Source organism: Triplophysa dalaica, chromosome 20 (assembly GCF_015846415.1).
Source record: "Triplophysa dalaica isolate WHDGS20190420 chromosome 20, ASM1584641v1, whole genome shotgun sequence".
Lineage (NCBI taxonomy): Eukaryota > Metazoa > Chordata > Actinopteri > Cypriniformes > Nemacheilidae > Triplophysa > Triplophysa dalaica.
Window position 1 is genome coordinate 19,520,862 of NC_079561.1, and position 23,632 is coordinate 19,544,493.

Below are 23,632 nucleotides of genomic sequence, written 5' to 3' on the forward strand. Positions count from 1 at the left end.
TAGCAATTTTGGTATATGCTTTTGTCATTTTATAATTAATTTGTATATTTTTAATTTTGCTATACAACATTAATTGATTTCTATTTTTGTTTTTGTTTATATTTATATTTGAGGTAACATTTAGATTTTTAGGCCAATAGTTGATTTGATTTCAATGAACAGAGACATTTTCAAAGTTTTAATTTGAGTAAACTAAAATAACCTTGCTTCCCTTTCTGTCGGTCTCTCGACGTTGTGTCGAGAACGACAGATAGGGCGAACCCCATCTGTCGTTCTCGACACAACGTCTCGTTCCCTCCATCAGGGAACTGAGGTTACATACGTAACCAAGACGTTCCAACTATTTATTAAATTATATATATTTTCTATTACATTCCCACAATTTTTTTTTGTAAGGGTGGTACTCTATGATACGTGACAACCATGATAAATGAAAAAAATAACATGGTTTTGTAATGATTAAATGTCAATATTCAAATTACGAATTTTTTCATAGTTTTTTGTGGTTGTTAGTGAGACACAGAATAATCTACTTAAAGGAGTCTTTTGTCCTTTCAATCTGTGTGACTTTTCTTCTTCCGAAGAACACAAAAGAAGATATTTTGAAAAATGTTGCTCACAGAACAGCACAGCCCCCGTTCACTTCTACTGTAACCAATGCAATGTAAACAACATTCTTCAAAATATCTTCTTTTGTGTTCTGCGTAAGAAAGAAAGTCATACAGGTTTGAAACGACAAGAGGATGAGTAAACGATTCCTTTAAAATGTGTTAATGATGTGTTCCCAGACACAGACGTCACACGGCATGAGAAGCGCAGCGGGCCTCACACGCCTGACGGAGGCTCTTGTCCAGAGAGAGGCCCATGCATACACACTGATTGTTCTGCGGGGTGAGGCGGGCGGGTGGGCGGGACGTCCGGGGTTGAAGTTTAAAAGAGGAATGTGTGTAATTATAGACGAAGCTTTACTGTACGCCTTCCTCGCTGCTGGAAGAAGTCACGCACACAGCCGAAGCAGAACGCAGGAGAACGCATTTATCGGGGTGACCCAAACCCAAATCTCAATGAACCATTTAACACGACACAATGAGATGTTCTCACCCGGCCACAGCTGGAGCAGGTAGTGCAGAACCTCGATGTGTTTTTTGAAGTGCAGAGCGCTGGCCAGCTCCTCCGAGTCGATGAACACCCGGTTCCCGTGACTGGAGGCGTCCTGTCTCTGACTGAGAAGAACCGGACCGAAACACACGGCCAGATTCTGACAGGTCATCTTGTTCATCTCGTGATGTGAGGCCACGCGCTTCAGATGATCCATGAGTTTGCGTAGGGTTGCCTGACACACAAACACACAGCGGTGAGACACAACGTCCTATGGATTTCGCTGATTAAAGATTCTCATGGACGTTCTGGTACCTTCTCGACCTCCGGCAGAACCTCCAGCAGACCAACGGTGTGTTCGGAGTCGGCCGGCTCGTTCTCACATCCGCCAGCTCCGATCTGCAGCGGCCTCCTCGACATCGACTCCAGAACCGACTCGTACAACTGCTGACAGATGAGAGGATGAGGGAGCTCACGGAGATAATCCTTCAAAACACCTGCAAACACACACACACAGATGTAAGTTTGATCATATTAACACATTTATTCCACGTTATGTTTGTTGTTATTATATGTTTGCTGTTTTTGTGGGTTATACTTTGGCAGTAAGTCACGATCATGCCAGTAAAAATGCATTAAGATGAAATCTTGTCCATTCTGTGGTTTTCTGTGCACCTCATTTGAAAACATTACACTTTAATAAACATCACAAAACTGAACGACAATAACAAGTGTCTGAAACCCCGCCCCCATCTGTAGATGTATCCCCCCAAAATTCACACCATTGGCTGATAGACTGATAGATTTAAAGGAAGTCAAGCAACCAATGAGCATTGAACTGTTCTCAGGAGACGGTATTTATGTGTGTGGGTTTTTTATATGCGTGTATGTGTGTATATGTGTGCGTGTATATGTGTGTGCGTGTATATGTGTGCGTGTGTATACGAGTGTGTATTAGTGTGTGAGTTTAAATGTGTATATGCGTGTGTGTGTATAAGTGTGTGCGTGTATATGAGTACGTGTATATGTGATGTGTGTGTGTGTGTGTTTATATGTGTGTCTTGAAGGTCAGTACCAAGGTTGCTGTTTACAACGCGGTATGTCTCTCCACTCTGCTTTATGGGGCAGAGTCATGGACCCTATACCGCCAGCACATCATCAACCTAGAGGCCTTCCATATTCGCTGCTTACTGAAGTTAAGATCTATTCCTGGAAAGATCAAGTCCCCCATACAGTTATCCTCAGCAACACTGACTCAATCTGTATGGAAGCAGCTGTGGCCAAAAAACATCTGCGTTGGATAGGGCACACCATACGCATGCCTGAACATCGCCTGCCCCGCCAAGTCCTCTACAGTCAACTAGTGGGTGCTAAACGCCCTGGTGGAGGGCAAAAGCGTCGTTTTAAGGACTATACCAGGGACCTCATAAAGCGAGCAAACATCCCCCCAACGCAGCTAGAAACTCTGGCACTTAACAGATCAGCCTGGCAGGCCACCTGTGCCACTGCGGTCTCTCAAATACACCAAACCAACCAAGACCAACGGTCCATGAGGTGAATCAAGCGACAGCAACGGGCGGCTGGTACCTCCCTGGTATCTGGTTTCCCTGCTCCATCTGCGGTCGATTGTGCGGCTCAAGGATCGGACTTTACGCCCATGAGAAGTGGCACCAGCGGCAAGGTTGCTGAACTCCCACCCCCATCCCCATCCCTGGAGCAAACGTCATCATCGAATACCATGGACAGCTAAGAGTTTATATGTGTGCATGTGGTGTGTCTGTATATGTGTGTGTATATGTATATGTGACGTGTGTGTGTGTGTGTGTTTGTTTATATGTGTGTGTGTGTTTATATGTGTGCATGTGGTGTGTCTGTATATGTGTGTGTATATGTATATGTGATGTGTGTGTGTTTATATGTGTGTGTGTGCTTATATGTGTGCATGTGGTGTGTCTGTATATGTGTGTGTATATGTATATGTGATATGTGTGTGTGTGTGTGTGTTTATATGTGTGTGTGTGTTTATATGTGTGCATGTGGTGTGTCTGTATATGTGTGTGTATATGTATATGTGATATGTGTGTGTGTGTGTGTGTGTTTATATGTGTGTGTGTGTTTATATGTGTGCATGTGGTGTGTCTGTATATGTGTGTGTATATGTATATGTGATGTGTGTTTATATGTGTGTGTGTGTTTATATGTGTGTGTGTGTTTATATGTGTGCATGTGGTGTATCTGTATATGTGTGTGTTTGCTATATGTGTGATATAGTGTTATTGTGTTTGTGGAGGTGCTGGAATGTTGAGAACAATGTGAGAGCGGGTGAATTCCAGACACACACTTCACACCTGAACAATAACACACACTGACAATGAAATACAGCCAGAACTGAAACTAAGAGGCCTTTTCAATTGAAAACAGAACACTTTTTATACATTTGCCTGTCCGTCTGCACAACAACAGCGTATTGGGGAACTGAAATCGCAAACTTTTAAAAATGGGTCTCAAATTGCATTCACACAAATGTGTGTGTGTGTGTGTGTGTGTGTATGCACGGTCACTCTGTTCTGACTCAGCGGCTTTCTGTACTGTTTGTATAACACCCTCACACACACACACACACACACACTCACAATCATCTGTCTGTCTCCCTGTCTGTCTGTCACATTGTCTGTGGGGTCTGGTGGATAAATCTCACTGCTGTGAGTCAAGCACCATCTGTGTGACTCTGTGTGACACACACACACTTGTTAATGACCTGACATGTCTTTTCACAGAGCATACACACACACACACACACACACACACACACTGATGGGGAAGGGAACAGCATGTGCAGATCTCTCATGAAAGCTCTTTGTGTAACACACGTCTCAAGTTGACATTTTACGACAGGACTGTGTGCTGCTCAACACACTGAAGTACAAACTGTTATTTGCAGAGAAACCCTGACGTCTCTCTGCATCTACACACCTACTACACAATATCAACACATGTTGTGCGCATGTACGACATCATCAACACACTATCGCTAACTAAAACCATTTAAATGAAGCTTTAGCAGAAAACTGCAATAAGATGAGGCACAACAATTATTAAAAAACTAAACTAAAACTGCAAAAATATCTATTCATCTTATTACTAAAAAATTATAATAAAATGACAAATGCACAAAACTAAAATGATCAGGAAAGCTAAAAATGTAAACATATAAGCTCAACATTAATAAAACAACAGAAATACTATAAAAAGAAAATCTGGTAATGCCAGTGCGCTGATTGGCTGGCTGGTGTCCAGATGCATGATGGGACTTTGATTGGGCAACACGTTGGTTAACAAGAAGGCAAAGAAACACCACCTGCTCATACGAACAACACAGCGGACAACAACCTCACAAACACACACACACACACATACTACTGGACGTCTACCATGTTTATGTTTGTGTGTTTGGTTTTTACATGTTGGTGTGGACCTAAACCTTGATGCACACCAGCTCATGGGGACTCGTGTCACTATGGAGACCAAAATTGAGGTCCCCACGGGCATAAAAGCTTATAAAATGATGAAAATCTAAAAATGCAAAAAGTTTGAGGTTTAGGGGATAAAATATACAGTTTGTGCAGTATACACTCATTACACCTATGGACTGTCCCCACAGAGATAATAAAACATACGTGTGTGTGTGTGTGTGTGTGTGTGTGTGTGTGTGTGTGTGGGTGTGACATAATCAGATCATGAGAGCTCAACACAATGACCGAGGCGACCTTGTTACAATGTGTTTTGCCAGCTTGATCCTGACATCTGACCTCTGGTTAATATCATTACCTCCTCAATTCATCACATTATGACACACACACACCTAAATAAAGACATGACACATAGAAATAACTACAAAGCCAATTACAGCCAATCTGAGGAGACAGAGAGAGAGAGAGAGAGAGACAGAGAGAGACAGAGAGAGAGAGAGAGAGAGAGAGAGAGAGAGAGAGAGAGAGAGAGAGATAGAGAGAGAGAGAGACAGAGAGAGACAGAGAGAGAGAGAGAGAGAGAGAGAGACAGAGAGAGAGAGAGAGAGAGAGATAGAGGTGTGTGTGTCACGTATGTGTTCACATGTATCACCTGTAATGACGTTAATATCTGGGTAGTTGTTTTCAGACAGCTCGACAGCATGACTGTCTCTCTCGAATGCTTCTCGAAGCTCCTTCTTCACAGCAGCCGAACCACAGAGACGATACAGACCCACCACCTGTCAATCAAACATACAGACCTGTCAATCAAACATAAAGACTCACCACCTGTCAATCTAACACTGATTTGTCAATCAAACACAGACCTGTCAAACTAATATATCAAGACCACCTGTTTGGATTAGACATTTAGCACATAATGTGATGAGGTCATATGACCGTCGTGTATTTTGAAATGTATTGTTGTTATAAATTCTGTATGACTTGTAGATGTTATTAACGGTTAGCAGTATATGGTTGATTTTTGTAAATAGATTTAATGTAGATCTAAGAGCACTTGTCAGATATTTCCTTCCGGGCGTGTGGGACGGAAACAATGTGTTCAGCTGAAGTGTTTCCTGAATGCATGAAACTCTTCCTCTGTTTCTTCCTCTTGGGTTCTTGATTTAGCTCTGCACATGTGAACTCACATTCATGTGACCAGCGTTCAACTCGAAGTCCACGGCAGGAATTTCTCATCTGGATAAAGGCCAGACGTCTGAAGCTGCTCTCTAACAGGTCAGACTTTAGAGGTCACGTGATCAATCTTAATCATAACACAAACATCCTGACGTGTGTTTTATTTCGAGAAACAAACATACTGTCAACAATTTTACACAATCGCGCTTCTGTCTTCAATAACCGGATGATGATTTTTATGATAAGTGTCTGTGGGACCTCACACCAAACACTGCATAAGTTATTAAATATATTCATTCTAATTCTGGCAGAATAAATCATCGATCAGTGCAACAAGATGAACATGTGCGGAAAAAACCTCACAGCACACAGACAATAATTACACACACATGCACACACATGCACACTATCGCGCACACAATCGCGCACACACATGCACATATTCACACGTGCACACACAAAGACATACACACACAAATCTGAACAACTTCACACAAACACGCATATGCACCAGACACGCACAAACTCACACTGAAAGACATACACACAAATTTACAGACAGACAAGGACACACAGAGACACACATGCACAACTTCACATACACACACACACACACACACACACACAGACAGATAAACATGCACGTAGCCATTTTACTCATTATTGCACAAACTGCATAGTCAAAGTGTTCTTTATATTTTGTCTTGCTTTTCAATAAAATACGATACAACTTTATATATAATCGAGCAAAACAAAGTAAATTAAAAAATAAATTGAGTGACATGAACAGCCTATATTAATTCGGCCTATAACTGACTGCTAAAATACTCTGTACACCTACAACCAGGGGCGTCGCAACCGTGGGGGATGTGGCCACACTTTCCCCGGTGAGAGGGTTAAATACCCACACTTTTTCTGCAGTTTTCCGCAGTTTTGTACAAACGCAATACAGCAGTCGCTCCTCCGTTTCTCTGTCAGCTCTGTATCTGCGCTCGATGCGGCTGCTTCCTCTCCCCTCCCACTCAAACAGATTGGCTGTTCTGCCTTAAGTCCCGCCTCTCTTGATGTTTTAGATTGATCGGTTAGCTCGTGCTGAGGAGGCGGGAACGGTTATGGTTATTTACGCCTCCCTATTCCAGTTACTTTGAATGAGTGTTTATGCTTTTGAGGTTTTTAAATAACCTTGATATGTGTTTTGAAGATGTTTAGTTTATGTTTTGTTGACATGTCGAGTGTTTTCTGAATTATATTTAGTTTTTAGACTAATGCTAAGTGCCAATTGGGATATTGTTCAAAGCTAGATAAATTCGGTTATTTATGTGGCATGTAATGTATAAAGTAACTGTGATGAAGAAGGCAGGGAATTGACGAGGAGGAGGGACAAATTGTCCTTGTTAAGCAGTGTACTTATGGGTTTATTGATTTTGATATTTTGAACATTGCTTTTTTTGTTTAGCTGAATACTTTTGTGGATACTTACCTATTATGTTTGATTGTACCTGTTGAACAACTATGAAAGAAAAGTTAATATTATTTTAATGTTTAAAAACAGATTTATTTATACCACCAGAGAAAAAGCTTTGTGTGTGTGTTTTTTTATATCTCCCCTTTTCAAGGTGCAAGTAAGCAAACTTTAGCGGTCACAGTCACAGTCCCGTCAGACCCATGTCACTATCAAGCTTTCCACTGTCTTTCCCCCCTGGGATTATTAAAGTATTTCTGATTCATTAGCAAGTCTACTGTTATGTATTTTAACAACAAAGTTTTGACTTATCTTATGTGTTCCGAATGTGTTTTTATACTTTTCTAGTATCACTCATAGCGTATCTTGTATGTTATACCTATTGTACCGTTCTGTCATTACATTCATCGTTTTCATTGTAAACAAACAAACCACATCCATCCTCCACACTTTTGAAAAGCTTGCTACGCCCCTGCCTACAACTAAACACTTCATTAAAAAGTGTCATTCTACATTAGGCCTAAAAAACTAAAACTACAAATAAATGAAAACTGTTGGATTATTGTAGGCTACATTGCAAAATGATTTAAAGGAAGAAAAAAACATCCTATGCAAGCAATTCTGACTGATGCTGCCTGACAACCATATCAGTTCATGTCTCTCCTCCAAACTCCGCCCACAAAAGATGACTGTTCTCTCAGAAGGTGCACTCGTGGCCGGGATGCACAGAACTTACTTTGACCAGTTGTTTAGTAAAGGGAACTGTGAGCACACGACCGCTGTATGATGTCAAAGGTCGCGAGCGGTGGGGCTACTGTCAGACTGGCCGCTTCCGTCTGAAGTAAAGTTACCGACCGGTAAAGACGCTTTCATTCCGAAATGTACTTCTGTGCGGCAAGTCCCGTGCTGTGTCTTTCTCTGACACTTTAAAATGCTCCACACACACTGCCAAAATGTTTGTTGCAGTAATAAAGCACATGTCTCTCGCTCTCTCTCTCTCTCTCTCTCTGCCCTGGTTGCTGCTTAATCGCATCACGAGTCAAATGCGTTTTTTGCTATTTTCGGTGCATCCCTATTATCCAGCTCTAAACATTTGAAACTGTAGTACACAAGCCTTGTTGTCTCTTGACCTCACTATGTGTGTAGTGTTAAGTCAAACATTCAGTTTGTGTCACTCTCACAATCACACTGCTCTTGTGTGTTTACAGAAGTGGAGAGGTACATCTGATCTGAGGACAGCAGACACACTCAACGTGAAGAATGAACCAAAACTCTGTGTGTGTGACAGGGATGAATGACTAGAACTTTGGCAACATGCCTGGATACACAAACCCTGCTGTGTGTATCCATGTGTGTGTGTGTTAATAGACTTCAGAAGAGTTGTTGAGCTCACTTAAACCATAGCCCAAACCTAAACCGTGAGACAAACGCCGGGGTTCTAACAAAAACATTCAGAAGCGTTCTCTCACCTGACATCCCCTCCTCTCGATCTCAGCGATGCACTTCTCAATGAGCAGCGGAACCACGAGTCCGGAAGCCTCTCGCTCCACAACACGCCGAGCGTCCACACCGAACACCTGCGGCTGGTGATCTCCATCCTGAGAGTTCAGTCTCTGCTGCATGAGACTCAGCTTCACGTAAATCATCCCCCGAGGCTCCAGACGCACCGCCAGCTGATGAGTCTTCCTCACGCGGAACAGAGCGGGCAGAACCACGCTTCCATGACAGCACACGCGATTCCTCCGCGCCGTGGACTCCCAACTAAACACCACCAGCTTGAGATGCTGAGCGTTCTCCAGCTCGATGTTGAAGGTGTGGTCCATGTCCAGGAAGGCCGTGCGGCAGGTGAGCAGGGCCGTCCGAGCTTTGTTGACCGAGTCCACCTGGATGGCGCAGTAGACGTCGCGGGAGTCCAGGCGAGGAGCTTTCAGGTCTTCAGCGCCGTAGAAGTGCAGACTCATGAGTCCAGAGATGTACGACAGACACTTGGGCTGCTCCGAGAAACTGTACGAGCGGAAGGCGTCGATGTCCAGCTCGGTGCCCGGGAGCTTTCCGGCATTACCGTCGGGATCCCGTGTCGTCCCGTTCTTTCTATCCGAGGCGCCGTGTTTGCCTGACTTGGCCACGAGTTCGGGTGAGTCCCCGTCGCTGAGGTAACCTCCCTTGCTGGCCGACTTGGGAACGCCGCCGCTGTTGCTCCGCCTCTTATCGAAGTTGTGTTGTGTCGACACGCTGCTGTCCAGATGGTAGTGCCAAATCACGTTTCCGCTCGCCAGCGCCGTCGCCAGCCTGGGCTGAGAGGAGCCGAGCTCCACCCTGGTCGCTCTGGACTGAGCCCCGGTCTCTGATGGGCCGTGGCTTGATGCGTTTCCTTTGACGCTGAGCTTCCGGCTGAGTTCTGGCAGTTTCTTTATCTTCATGGAGAGTTTTCTGACAGTCCGGGGTGATTTTATTTTATCGGGGAAGGACCAGTTTATAGCAGTGCTCCGCTTAGCCGGGTTTGGACTGGATGAGGGAGACGGCCCACCGGCGGATGGCTCAGATGCCTCTGTGAAAACAAAGAGAGATGAGGTGATTAGAAATCTAACACGAACCTCAATAATGCATCGACGATCCGCCAATAAAAAAACAGCTTGGCCCGTTACCCATAATTCCTGCTCTCATTCCTTCTTTCCTGTGTGCTCCCACAGAATTTCCCTTCACACACCATAATAAGTACATGTATCCAAATCAAGTCCTTCTTTCTAGCTCAGTCTTGTACATCAAAAACACAGAACGGCTGTGGAACATTCCAGAGACGAGAGATGTTCCAGAAGTCCAGAGGAGCTGCGGTTAAATCCCCCACATCTACACATTCACTTTATAACACTTCAACATCAACTCAGACATGCAGCAAATAGACTCTCTCTCTCTCTCTCTCTCTCTCTCTGATCACATGACCGTGTCTCTCTGCTGCACCACAACAGCAGCTCTGTTGCAGTAGTTCAGGGCCCCTCAACACTCGCCGTCTGATCTGGTACTTACCCTCCCAAATAAAACAAAGAGCCAATTCTCTTAAAGAGACACAGACAGAAAGAGAAAGAGAGAGAGAGAGAGAGAGAGAGAGAGAGAGAGTTGGAAGAGAAAAACAGACACGCACGTATGAAGCGGCATAGTAACTTATGCTTACTATGTATATTTTACATACAGTACTGGTCAAAAGTCATGTCCAACTTTCAACATTTAAAATTCACATATGAAAGATGTTGTGTGCATGTTGTGTAGTTGTGTTTAGTATAAAATGAAGCTCAGCTTTAAGATGTTCAAGAGGTAAAAGTATCACAAAACAACGCATGAGTAAAACCTATCGAATCAAGAGCCAGAAGAATGAGTAATGAAGCGAAACAAGAGAAGATGGAAATATTACTATTAATATGGACCCCTTCAAAAAACATCCTATTTCAGTCTTTTAACCAAAACGTTTGAACTAAATGAAGAGTTTGGTTCTAAAATGAGATAACACCGTTTAAAATTTAAATCATGAAAAAATCATGTTTTTATTGTTAGCTGTATTTCTTGAGTTATTATGGCTTAAATCAAAACTAACCTGCAGTTTGATTGATATTAATTGAAATGCACAATAATAAAAAAAATAAGAGTTATCTCATTTAGCAACCAAACTCTTCACATACAACCAAAATGTACAACAGTTTTAAGATTTATACAAATAGCTAATTTGCAAAAACATATAATTTTTTTATTTTATTGTGTATACCAATTAATATCCATCAAACTGCAGTTGAGTTGTTTTGATGAAGTAATAATAAAAAACATAAGTAAACAACACAATAAAAAACATGATCTTTGACAATGTTAAAACGGAGTTATCTGTTTTTGCAAATAAACTCTTGTTATGTAGGATTAACAATTAAAACAAATTGAAACCTGAAGTGCTTCTGGACCAATCTTGTGAAGTTGTCTATATATAAACACTAATCTAATAATATTAACATGTTAAAACTTTATTAAAATGATAAAACTTTAAAAAGTCACCATCTTGGGGTTTTTTGTGCATTTTTTGACATGTTAGAATATTGACCTTTTGCCAAATATTTTTGTCCAATAAATACATAAAAGTTTAGTGTCTTGATCATTTTTGTCAAACACATCATATTTAGATGTTTTAATTGAGCCCGCGGAGGCATTGAAAACAAATATAGTACAAACATGGGCTTTTTAACATCACTTTTGGCCACTACTGTGTTTCACACACACACACACACACACACAGGTGTAAGTCACCCATCACAGACTAATTATAGAGCAACAGAAGCCATTTTAAAGCCTTAATTGGAAAAAAGATAATGTGACAGTGTAATCTGACGTCATGTGTAATATAGTGTGTGTTCAGTATCTAGTCTTCCTCTAAATGATTCAGGAGTTTGTTTCAGGCTGAAGGATGGTGCTCGGTTACACACAGACTTGAATCGATCGTCTTTTAGTTCAATATGAAGTGAACAGATCACGATCCCACATGATGTTGAAACAGGATAACAGGCAGAAAAGTGCACCGAACCGCAGTTCAGACAAAGACTTTTCAGACACAATTCATTATGCATGACACTGATATTTGTTTTCAATCGTCATGGTCCAGACCCCTCGAATTTGTTTTAAGATTACGATACGTGATCACACATTTCGATTCGACTTCTTTCCATTCGACATCTGATTCCTGCTTTGGTTCAAATTCGCACACTGAATAGGAACGAAAAATGAATTTCACCCCACCTGACACGCACAGACACGAGGTCAGGGGTCAGAGGTCAGGGGTGGACTGCTGCCTTTTGCAATGTTACACTCAGATCCGGTTACCAGCCTACCACGGGATTATGGGTAATATTACTTTCTCCATGTCATCAGAAATGTAAGAGCTGAGAGACCGTCAGCCGTCTCGCTCACATTCAGTGTGTGCTGGGCAAGAGCTAAAGTCAACAGCGTGTGAGGAGAGTTCCGGAATGAACACAGAACACCATTGAGAGCTGAGCCTTAAACACATCACACAAACACATCACACAAACACATCACACAAACTTTGCAGCAGTCTAACTTTTCAGCAGGAAAGCCACAAAAAAATAGACTTTAATATGTAAATGAAAGAACATTGACAACCTGTTTAACTTCTGCTGCTGTGTTTCCATCATTTACAATATGCTGATTATATTCTACAGTTGAAAGAAAAAGTATGTGAACCCTTTGGGCTTACTTGGATTTCTTCATAAATTGGTCTTAAAATGTGTTCTGATCTTCATCTAAGTCACAACAATAGAGAAACACAGTCTGCTTAAACTAATACCGCACAAACATTATACGTTTTCATGTTTTTATTGAACACAACATGTAAACATGCATAGTGCAGGGTGGATAAAGTATGTGAAACCCTAGGCTAATGACTTCTCCAAGAGCTAATTGGAGCCAGGAGTCAGCCAACCTGGGGTCCAATCAATGTGATGAGATTGGATGTGTTGATTAAAGCTGGCCTGTCCAATAAAAAACACACACCAGTTTTGAGTTTGCTGTTCTGAAGAAGCGTTGTCTGATGTGAACCATGCCTCGCACAAAAGAGCTCTCAGAAGACCTACGATCAAGAATTGTTGACTCACATAAAGCTGGAAAGGGCTACAAAAGTATATCTAAAAGCCATGATGTCCATGTGTCCACGGTAAGACAGATTGTCTACAAATGGAGAAAGTTCAGCACTGTTGCTACACTCCCTAGGCGTGGTCGTCCTGTAAAGATGACTGCAAGAGCACAGCGCAGAGCGCTCAATGAGGTGAAGAAGAATCCTAGAGTGTCAGCTAAACACTTACAGAAATCTCTGGCACATGATAACATTTTTGTTGACAAATCTACAATAAGGAAAACATTAAACAAGAATGGACTTCATGGGAGGACACCACGGAGGAAGCCACTGCTGTCCAAAAAAAGCATTGCAGCACGTTTGAAGTTTGCAAAAGAGCACCTGGATGTTCCACAGCACTACTGGCAAAACATTCTGTGGACAGATGAAACCAAAATTGAGTTGTTTGGAAAGAACACACAACGCTATGTGTGGAGAACAAAAGGCACAGCACACCAACATCAAAACCTCATCCCAACTGTGAAATATGGTGGAGGGGGCATCATGGTTAGGGGCTGCTTTGCTGCCTCAGGCCCTGGACGGATTACTGTCATCGATGGAAAAATGAATTCCAGAGTTTATCAAGACATTTTGCAGGAAAACTTAAGACCATCTGTCCGCCAACTGAAGCTTAACAGAGGATGGACGATGCAACAGGACAACGACCCAAAGCATAGAAGTAAATCAACAACAGAAGAAAATACGCCTTCTGGAGTGGCCCAGTCAGAGTCCTGACCTCAACCCGATTGAGATGCTGTGGCATGACCTCAAGAGAGCGATTCACACCAGACATCCCAAGAATATTGCTGAACTGAAACACTTTTGTAAAGAGGAATGGTCCAAAATTTCTCCTGACCGTTGTGCAGGTCTGATCTGCAACTATAGGAAACGTTTGGTTGAGGTTATTGCTGCCAAAGGAGGGTCAACCAGTTATTAAACCCAAAGGTTCACATACTTTTTCCACCCTGCACTATGAATGTTTACATGTTGTGTTCAATAAAAACATGAAAACGTATAATGTTTGTGCGGTATTAGTTTAAGCAGACTGTGTTTCTCTATTGTTGTGATTTAGATGAAGATCAGAACACATTTGAAATGACATCAAAATTCAAATTCTAAATTTAAATCCGTACTTCAATGTATGGTTCTCACATTTGAATACTTTGGTCAGTTAATAATACTATGTAGTTATATATTGTTTATTTGAATGAATTGAAATTGCTGTTTCATGTCTATCCTTGAATTACTTGAAATGAAAATTGTGTCCTCACCTTCGAGTTGTTCCAAATCTTTATACATTTCTTTGTTCTGACGATCAGAGAAGAGAAAGATATTTGGAAGAAATCAAACAGCAAACCATTAAGGGGCACTTTTGAATACCATTGCAGTTTTCCTACTATGGGAGTCAATGGGGTTTAGATCTGTTTTGTTAGAAGCATTCTTCCAAATATCTTTCTCTGCGTTCATCAGAACAAACACATTTATACAGGTTTGGAAGAACTGGAAGGTGAAAAAATGATGACAGAATTTTCAGTTTTGGGTGAACTGTTAACTAATCAAGGTTGATTTAGGATTTAGAAAGTAATTATTAATAAGTAATCAAATACTTTTTTGGAGAGAGTCATTTGTACAGTAATCTAATAACACTATTGAATATGTCATTAGTAACTAGTAAATATAAAAAATATTTCAAAAGGAAAAGTGTATTTTTCTTGCCCCACTTTTAATAACAAACGATATCAGTATTTTCAATAAATATGACTTCAATGTTTATATATATATTCATTTTTTGCACTATACATGTATGTGTTTGTGCACTCTAAAAAATAATCCAGTGGGTTAGTAATTATCACAAAATTATATTAACTAATAATAAATAAATTATAATAAAATCTTTTAAAATCATTTAAAATGCAACATTTAAAAAATTATTACAAATCCAAGTTAATTTCTCAAAAATTACATATATTAATAAGTTTATTTTATGAGAAAAATAAGTATTTAATAAAAAAAATATATTTTTAACATACACTGTATTTTTGGTTAATTCTATTATAAATAATTAAATTTTTTATGCCACTATTAAAAAAAATATTTCAAATGAAAAAGTAAAATTTTCTTTTAATAATAATCGACATCAGAGTTTTCAATTATGTTACTACAATGTTTATATATATATATATATATATATATATATATATATATATATTTGCAATATATGTGTACATGTATGTGTATGTATACTCTTAAAATATTAACTAATAATAAATAAATTATAATAAAATCATTTAAAATGGAACATAAAAAATGGATACAAATCCAACAGTTAATTTCTTCAAAATACTTACATATAAGTTTATTTAATGATATAAATAAGTATTTAATTAACAAGTTCCCTTTCTGTCGGTCTCTCGACGTTGTGTCGAGAACGACAGCTGGGGTTCGCCCTTGAGAACCAATCAACTCTGACTACTATAGAAAAGGCCAATGAAATTTGGCGAATGCAATTTGCATGCGGGACTCCGCCCCCGGAAATCCGGTATAAAAGGAGGCCGGCGTGCAGCATTCACTTACCTTTTGTTCTTCAGAGCCATCGCTCATGATTACATCTCAGGATTCTCAAATCCTCTTCAAACTTCACTACCGGATCTTCGACGTGTTGCAGCGGATCGTCCCTCCTGCAGCGACCTTCCCCTGGGCGTCTCGGTGGTTCCAGTGGTGTCAGAGCTATTTCCAAAAAGTCCTTTTCAGGACTCGGCACTCTACAGCGCGGCATGTCCCGCTGTTCTCTTGGGTGCGGTACCCTCATCGAGGAGGGGGATGGACACGATCGCTGTGTTAGGTGTCTGGGCGTCCAGCACGCTGAAGCAGCGTTCGTTGACACATCTTGCCCGCACTGCGGGCAGATTGTCATGCAGAAGTTGCGGTCACGGTTGGCTGTCTTCCTCCGGGAACCAGCCAACATTTCGTCTGCTACCAGGGTTGTGGCATCTGTGGCTACGGCCCCGATGTCCTCTCGTGTTAGCAGCGTTAGTGATTCGGGGGCTACTGTGAGCGTCAACCCGCCAGCCAAGCGCTCACGGGCCGTTCACACCCCAGCACGCTCTTCTGACCGTTCCCCAACCGGCGGTGGCATACCGTCCGGATCCTCATCCACGCACTCGGAAACGGGGCGTGGCGAAGATGAGATGTCTATCGCAGCATCGGAGGGAGATCTGCTGGCATCCGACAATGACGAATCCGAGCTTCCCCCTACGGGGGGCCAAGCTCTGGAGGAAGCAGACGTTGAGATGTCGGCCATGCTAACCCGGGCTGCCGCGAGCATTGGGTTGCAGTGTACGGCACTGCCTCTACCCCAACGCTCGCGGTTGGACACATGGTTTCTGGGGTCGGATCGTGGTGTCAAGCCACGCCCACCCCCGGTTCCATTCTTCCCGGAGGTGCATGAGGAGCTGTGTCGGACATGGAGCGCCCCACTCACGGCTCGCTCCTCTCAGTCCAGCTCCGCCTCCCTCACCTCCCTCGATGGTGGGGCGGCCAAGGGCTACGTCGACGTCCCCCAGGTGGAACGGGCGATTGCGGTGCACCTGTGCCCGCAGACGGCCGCCACCTGGAGGACCCGGCCTCGCCTTCCGTCCAAAGCCTGTAAGACTTCGGCATCCCTGGTGGCGAAGGCTTACAGTGCTGCGGGCCAGGCCGCCTCCTCTCTCCACGCCATGGCCATCCTGCAGGTCCACCAGGCTAAGGCGTTGAGAGAGCTCCACGAGGGCAGGGCCGACCCAGGTGTTATGCAGGAACTCCGTGCCGCCACTGACCTCGCTCTACGGGCGACTAAGGTGACGGCGCGGGCCCTGGGTCGGACGATGTCCACTCTGGTGGTCCAGGAGAGACACCTCTGGCTCAACCTTGCGAGAATGAGTGACGCCGAGAAAGTCCGCTTTCTCGACGCACCCATCTCGCAGGGTGGGCTGTTTGGTGACACCGTCGAGAGCTTCGCACAGCAGTTCTCGGCGGTGAAGGAGCAGACGGAGGCTATAAGCCATATCTTACCGCGTCGCGACTCGGCCGCCCCCAGGCCTCCGAGTTCCCGCGCACCACCTGCTCCCCGACAGCCCCGGACCCCTTCGAGCTCTGCACCGGCTCAAGTGCACCCCCGTGCTGCACCCCGGAAAAAGAGCCCGAAGGGAAGACCTCCTCCTCGTCAACAGCCTTCTAGGAAGAAGCGGCCCTGACGAGAAGACACCGGAGGAAGCAACATCTGGCCCGACCCTCACAGTACCAACTCTGACCGGTCGGTATGGGACGATCCCTGCCTCGTCTCCACAGCCAGGCCCTTTTCAGGGCCTGGCGCCCACTTACTCACAAAGAGAGTTGCTTTCCCCGGGCGTTCATTCCAGCCGATCGCACACTCCACCGGACTGTGCTCGGCGAACCGACCTCACACCCTGGCGAGGTGTGAGGCCGTACACATGCGACAACTGTCACCACTCTCAAACCGACAGTGCGTGCCGTTGTCCCGCCAGGCAGGCAAAAAGGCGGAGTCAACCATCCCTCCGGGGAAACCTCCGCGACATGCGGTTGGCTCTGCCTGCCAACGAACCACCCTCGGTCGGAATGATGAAGCAGGCCGTCCCCTTGGTCCCCCTGTCACAGTCCATGGGAGCTTGGCAAAAGTTGCCCACACTGTCTCGGTGGCTAATGCGGACGGTCCGTCTCGGCTACTCGATCCAGTTCGCCAGGGCCCCTCCCAAGTTCCGGGGCATCATCTCCCCCTCTCTCAGAGGCAGAGACGCCTCCGTGCTTCGGGCAGAGGTCTCCACCCTCCTGGCGAAACAGGCGATCGTGTCCGTCCCACAAGCCGAGATGTACAGCGGGTTTTACAGCCCGTACTTCATCGTTCCAAAGAAAGACGGAGGGTTGCGTCCCATTCTGGACTTACGTACCCTGAACAGGCACCTTCACAAGCTGCCTTTCAGGATGCTAACCCAGAGGCGCATCCTGACATCTATCAGGTGTCAGGATTGGTTTGTGGCAATCGACCTGAAGGACGCTTACTTTCATGTCTCGATTCTTCCTCGACACCGACCGTTCCTACGGTTCGCTTTCGAGGGTCGGGCATATCAGTACAGAGTCCTCCCCTTCGGTCTGTCCCTGTCTCCACGAGTCTTTACGAAGATCGTGGAAGCCGCCCTTTCTCCTCCCCGGGAGAAGGGCGTGCGAATACTCAACTATCTCGACGACTGGCTTATCTTGGCGCACTCGCGAGATCTGTTGTGTACGCAGAGGGACATGGTGCTCCGGCACCTAGATCGATTGGGCTTTCAGGTCAACCGAGAAAAGAGCAAACTCTCCCCAGTGCAGAGCATCCTCTTTCTCGGTATGGAACTCATCTCTGTCACCATGACGGCGCAGCTGTCCGCAGCACGCGCCCAGTCAATGTTGAACTGCCTGGAACACTTCAGGCAGTCGGCGGTCCCCCTGAAACAATTTCAGAGGCTCCTGGGACACATGGCGTCTTCCGCGGGGGTAATACCCCTCGGATTGATGCACATGCGACCGCTTCAGCATTGGCTACAGAGTCGAGTTCCGAGGACGGCGTGGCACACCGGCAACAGGCGTATGGTGGTAACTCCTGTCTGCCGACGCACTCTAAACCCATGGTCTTCCATGACCTTTCTCCGAGCGGGAGTTCCCCTCGGGCAGATTACGAGGCACGTTGTGGTGACAACAGATGCCTCGCTGCAGGGTTGGGGTGCAGTGTGCAACGGGCACGCAGTAGCGGGGCGCTGGACGGGCCCCCGGCTGCGCTGGCATATCAATTGCCTAGAGTTGTGGGCGGTGCTGCTTGCACTGAGAAGGCTCCGGCCTCTGGTGCAGGGCCAGCACGTACTGGTCCGCCTGGACAGTACGGCAGCCGTAGCGTATATCAATCGCCAGGGTGGCGTACGCTCTCGGCAGCTAACACAACTTGCCCGACGCCTCCTCCTCTGGAGTCAGCAGGTGATCCGCTCCCTGCGGGCCACACACATCCCAGGCGTACTAAACGAGACAGCCGACGCGCTCTCTCGCCAGTACACGCCCTGCGGAGAGTGGCGACTCCACCCCCGCGCAGTTCAGCTCATTTGGGTACAGTTCGGCCAGGCACAGATAGACCTCTTTGCCTCCCGGGACAACACCCATTGTCCGCTTTGGTACGCCCTGACCGAGGCTCCCCTCGGCACGGATGCCCTTGCGCACAGCTGGCCGCGGGACAAGCGGAAGTACGCCTTCCCCCCAGTGAGCCTCCTTGCACACACACTGTGCAAGGTCAGGGAAGAGGAGCAACAAGTGTTAATGGTTGCGCCGTACTGGCCCAACCGCACTTGGTTCTCGGAGCTGATGCTCTTGACAACAGCTCCCCCCTGGCCCATTCCCCTGACAGAGGACCTGCTCTCTCAGGGGATGGGCACGTTATGGCATCCCAGACCAGACCTCTGGAACCTCCATGTCTGGTCTCTGGACGGGACGAGGAGATCCTGAGCAGGTTACACCCCGCTGTGGCTGAAACCATTGCACAGGCCAGAGCGCCATCCACTAGGCGGTTATACGCTTACAAATGGCGCCTCTTCTCATCCTGGTGTCTCTCCCAAGGAGCAGACCCACAGAGATGCTCGATCGGTATCGTGTTGTCCTTCCTACAAGAGAAATTGGAGACTAACATCTCCCCTTCCACGCTGAAAGTGTATGTAGCCGCAATTGCCTCATCACGACTCAGTAGATGGAAGGTCTCTAGGACAACACGACCTGATCACCAGGTTCCTAAGGGGCGCGAGAAGGCGGAACCCGCCTCGTCTCCGCTCCGTACCCTCTTGGGACCTTAACGTGGTCCTGGGGGGCCTATCCAGGCCTCCCTTCGAGCCCCTTGAAGCTTCCGATCTTCCTCACCTGACGAGTAAGACGGCCCTTCTGTTGGCGCTCGCCTCCTTCAAGAGGGTAGGGGACCTCCAAGCATTCTCTGTGTCCCTGGATTGCCTTGAATTCGGGCCTGGTAACTCTCACGTTGTCCTGAGACCCAGGCTCGGATACGTGCCCAAAGTTCCCACTACTCCCTTTCGGGACCAAGTGGTGAACTTGCAGGCGCTCCCCATCGGGGAGGAAGACCCAACCCGGTCCGTGTTGTGTCCAGTACGCGCACTGCGCCTCTACTTAGACCGCACACAGAGCTTCCGCATCTCTGACCAGCTCTTTGTTTGTTTTGGAGGACAGCAGAAGGGGAAGGCTGTCTCCAAGCAGAGATTAGCGCACTGGATCGTAGATGCCGTTACGACGGCATACCGATCACAGAATCTCCCATGCCCACTGTCGGTTACGGCTCACTCCACACGGGGTCTGGCCTCCTCATGGGCATTGGCCAGAGGCGCGTCTCTAGCAGACATTTGTAGAGCTGCGGGTTGGGCTACGCCCACCACCTTCGCAAGGTTTTACAATCTTCGCGTAAACCCGGTGTCAGCCCACGTCCTACGTGGCGACATATAGGACTGGCATCCGGGAGGGCGTATGCCTGCGAAAGCACCATCCCACCCTCTAGCAGGTTGGGTCAGTGTGCTATATATACCTTTTCTTCTTACCCTATCACATGGCTAAGGAAATCGGTACTTCACCAGCCTCCCTTCTTACCCAGACTCTGGTTAAGAACAGGCATTCCATCCATCACTAAGCAAAGCACCCCCTGCGGATTGGTTGGGCAGAGCAACCTTTCCCTTAGGCCGGGATACCATATGACCTATCACAGATAGTTCTAACCGGCCTGGTGCTGTCAGACGCATCAACACCCCCACCGTGGGTTGTTCCGTCTGCTATACTCTCATGACTATGGTTCCCACACATGGTAACCCATGAACTTCCCCAGGTGGACCTCCACCTCGCGGTTAACTACCCAGTCCGCACATTCCATGCGTTCTCCTCCAAGGACGAGACCATACTTTATCCACCATATTCCTCCCCACGGGTAGGAGGTGGCCTCTGTAGCGCTTCTCTGATTAAGAGTCGCGCTTACCCGGTGTAAACTGATCCGGACGGCCTCTCGCCTATAGAGAGCTAAGGCCCCGTCCGTGAAAGTTACCGGTCAGGGCTGTACCCATCTTTCTCCAAGAAAGCTCTGGAACCCCCCGACCACCACACTGGAAGGTTACAGTCTCACGAAAGCTTCGAGATGACACGCCCAGGCTTGTTACCGTCGCTTCGCTAGAGATTGTGACGCGATACAGCGTTGTGGCGTTTTCCATAGGCAACCCCATCTGTCGTTCTCGACACAACGTCGAGAGACCGACAGAAAGGGAACGTCTTGGTTACGTATGTAACCTCAGTTCCCTGATGGAGGGAACGAGACGTTGTGTCCCTTATGCCACGAACACGTATCGGATTCTGCTGCAGTTTGAGAGGTCTCAGGCTCTTCAGAACAAAGGTAAGTGAATGCTGCACGCCGGCCTCCTTTTATACCGGATTTCCGGGGGCGGAGTCCCGCATGCAAATTGCATTCGCCAAATTTCATTGGCCTTTTCTATAGTAGTCAGAGTTGATTGGTTCTCAAGGGCGAACCCCATCTGTCGTTCTCGACACAACGTCTCGTTCCCTCCATCAGGGAACTGAGGTTACATACGTAACCAAGACGTTATATTTTTATATTCAGTTAATATGTTTGGGTAGTTCTATCAGAAATAATTGAGTTACTCAGATTAATTTAATTTATTTACTTACATTTAAATAATTTAAACAGTTTATTTCATTGATTTCACAGCTTGAAAATTTACTCCAATTTTTTTGGTGTGTAACTTGTTTCACACAAAATCACCGTCAAACTTTTTAGAGTAATGCCTATTTCCTCTGAACCAGTTAAAAGTATGAAAGTATTTTCCTTGTCTTGCTCCTCAGAGAGGCGTGTTCAGGTTTAGTTATTCCCTCAGGGTCATTTTCAGAGACGTCTCCCCGCAGCTGTCAGCGTTTACTGAACGTTTATCTCTGCTGTTTGCTGAGTATTTATCACAGTTACAGAATGCAAACAGATTACAGCGTGAAAGAGACGCGGGCAGCTGTCAGACGCCTGTCTGATGACAGGTGCTCATTAAAACCACAGGTACCACAACATCCACATCAAACATCCCGTCTGATACTCCAAAACACAGCGAGACCGGAGATATGGTGACAGATAGCAGAGAGAAAGAGAGAGAGATCGACAGAGATCGACAGATAACGCAAGCATGAAATGGAGAGAGACAGACAGGTACCTGTCGCCCTGACGCTGATGTTCTCCTCCTGTGTCTTGCACGCAAACATCTGCCGATGTAGCTGAGCGGTTTCGCTGGAATGCGAAGCACTCGTGTGTGGCGTCTCTCTGCACCCCACCTCACCGCCGATGCTCTCGCCTGCCACCCGACGGCCGCTCGCCCCCAGGCTCGGCTCGGTTCGGCCCACCCTGATTTTAGGAATGCAGCGAGGAAGGTCAGCTTCTTCATCCTCAGGAATGGGGTTGTACCAGATCTCCCCTTCATCATCCGCATCGTTCTCCTCGGCTGGGTCCGGGCAACGGGGCGGATGTGAGGAGGTCTGACTGGGTTTGATGTTGGGACGTCGCAGGTGTGATGATGTTTCTGAAAACGGCCCGGGGCCGGATGGAGGGTGGGTCTGTGGGGGCGTGAGGTCAACCTCTGCTGCAGGCGGCGATGTAAAGTCTTCAGGGTGCAGGACGGGCCGGGCGGAGCTCTGCTGCAGCCAATTGCGCTTCTTGGAGACGGTGATGTGGTTGATGGGGGGTTGACGTGTGCACGGGTCATGACGAGATACGCTGGACGGCCCAGCCATACAGTCCATCGCTACTACAAAACAAGAAACATCACCGTCACAAAATGATGTTTGATTCACCCAAGAATATCAATTCTGTCATCATTAATTAATTGGTGTTTTGATGAAGAAAGAAACTCGTACAGGTTTGACATGAGGGTGAGTGAAAGATTTAAGATTTTTGGCCAAATGATCCCTTTAAAACAAATCAAAAGTTTTTGATTCTGTAATTCCATCATACTCAGTCATGTCAAATAATGTTTTACACATTACACAGGTTACACATCTTTTCTCATGAAACCACTGAATCGCAGTTCACACGTTTTAAGTGATTCTCACTAATATAAAATAATCTGCAGGACCCAGCAGAATCTAAGGACGAAATCATTTAAACAGACCAGAAACACCCTCAATTTAAGCACATATTTCCTACACAAACATACATATGTGTGTCGCAAACTTTGTGAATGGGCTGTGTGGTTTTGCATCAATCTGGAGTCTCTTTCCTGTTAATATAGACCTCTGGCTTGACCCGACAACTGTCCAATATCATCTGTACAATAATCATACCAAAATAAACACAAATGCCAACTTCAGCTAAAGCCACAACACTGACCCGACACGTCCACAAAGAATCACACACACAAAATAAAAGCACTCATTTCATTTTACAGGACTGCAGTGCAAACACTTTCTCTTGAAACTATCCCACAATGCCACTGTGCAATTATGCCACGATCAGAAACACTAAACCACACTACTACTAAAACTGTACAGTGTGTGTGCGAAAGAGGTCAAAAGAGAGATTTGAAAATAAAACTCAAAACGTTTCATTACAGTCGCAGATGTGCCAGAAGATTCCTGCCTGCGGAGGCTGTTTCCTCCCCACAAGAATTCTGGGATACAGGAATGAACGACTAAAAACAAAGAACGGCTGCAGAAGCAACGAAA

General features: G+C 45.7%; 1 protein-coding gene across 5 annotated transcripts in view; it reads right to left on the minus strand.

Moving 5' to 3' along the window:
* The window catches only part of syde2 (synapse defective 1, Rho GTPase, homolog 2 (C. elegans)), a 40,650-nt gene that overhangs the window by 9,010 nt on the left and 8,008 nt on the right, over nt 1–23,632 (minus strand). For 4 of the 5 annotated variants that reach the window (XR_008904791.1, XM_056732338.1, XM_056732337.1 and 1 more), the window contains 5 exons: nt 22,129–22,716; nt 8,679–9,757; nt 5,221–5,347; nt 1,414–1,595; nt 1,102–1,333 (listed from right to left, as the gene is read on the minus strand). Coding sequence is in view for 4 of the 5 variants with exons in the window: in XM_056732338.1 (XP_056588316.1) it covers nt 1,102–1,333; nt 1,414–1,595; nt 5,221–5,347; nt 8,679–9,757; nt 22,129–22,716 (2,208 nt within the window). In the remaining variant the exon portion in view is untranslated. The remainder of the gene's footprint in view (nt 1–1,101; nt 1,334–1,413; nt 1,596–5,220; nt 5,348–8,678; nt 9,758–22,128; nt 22,717–23,632) is intronic. The other variant, XM_056732336.1, reaches the window with a different exon arrangement.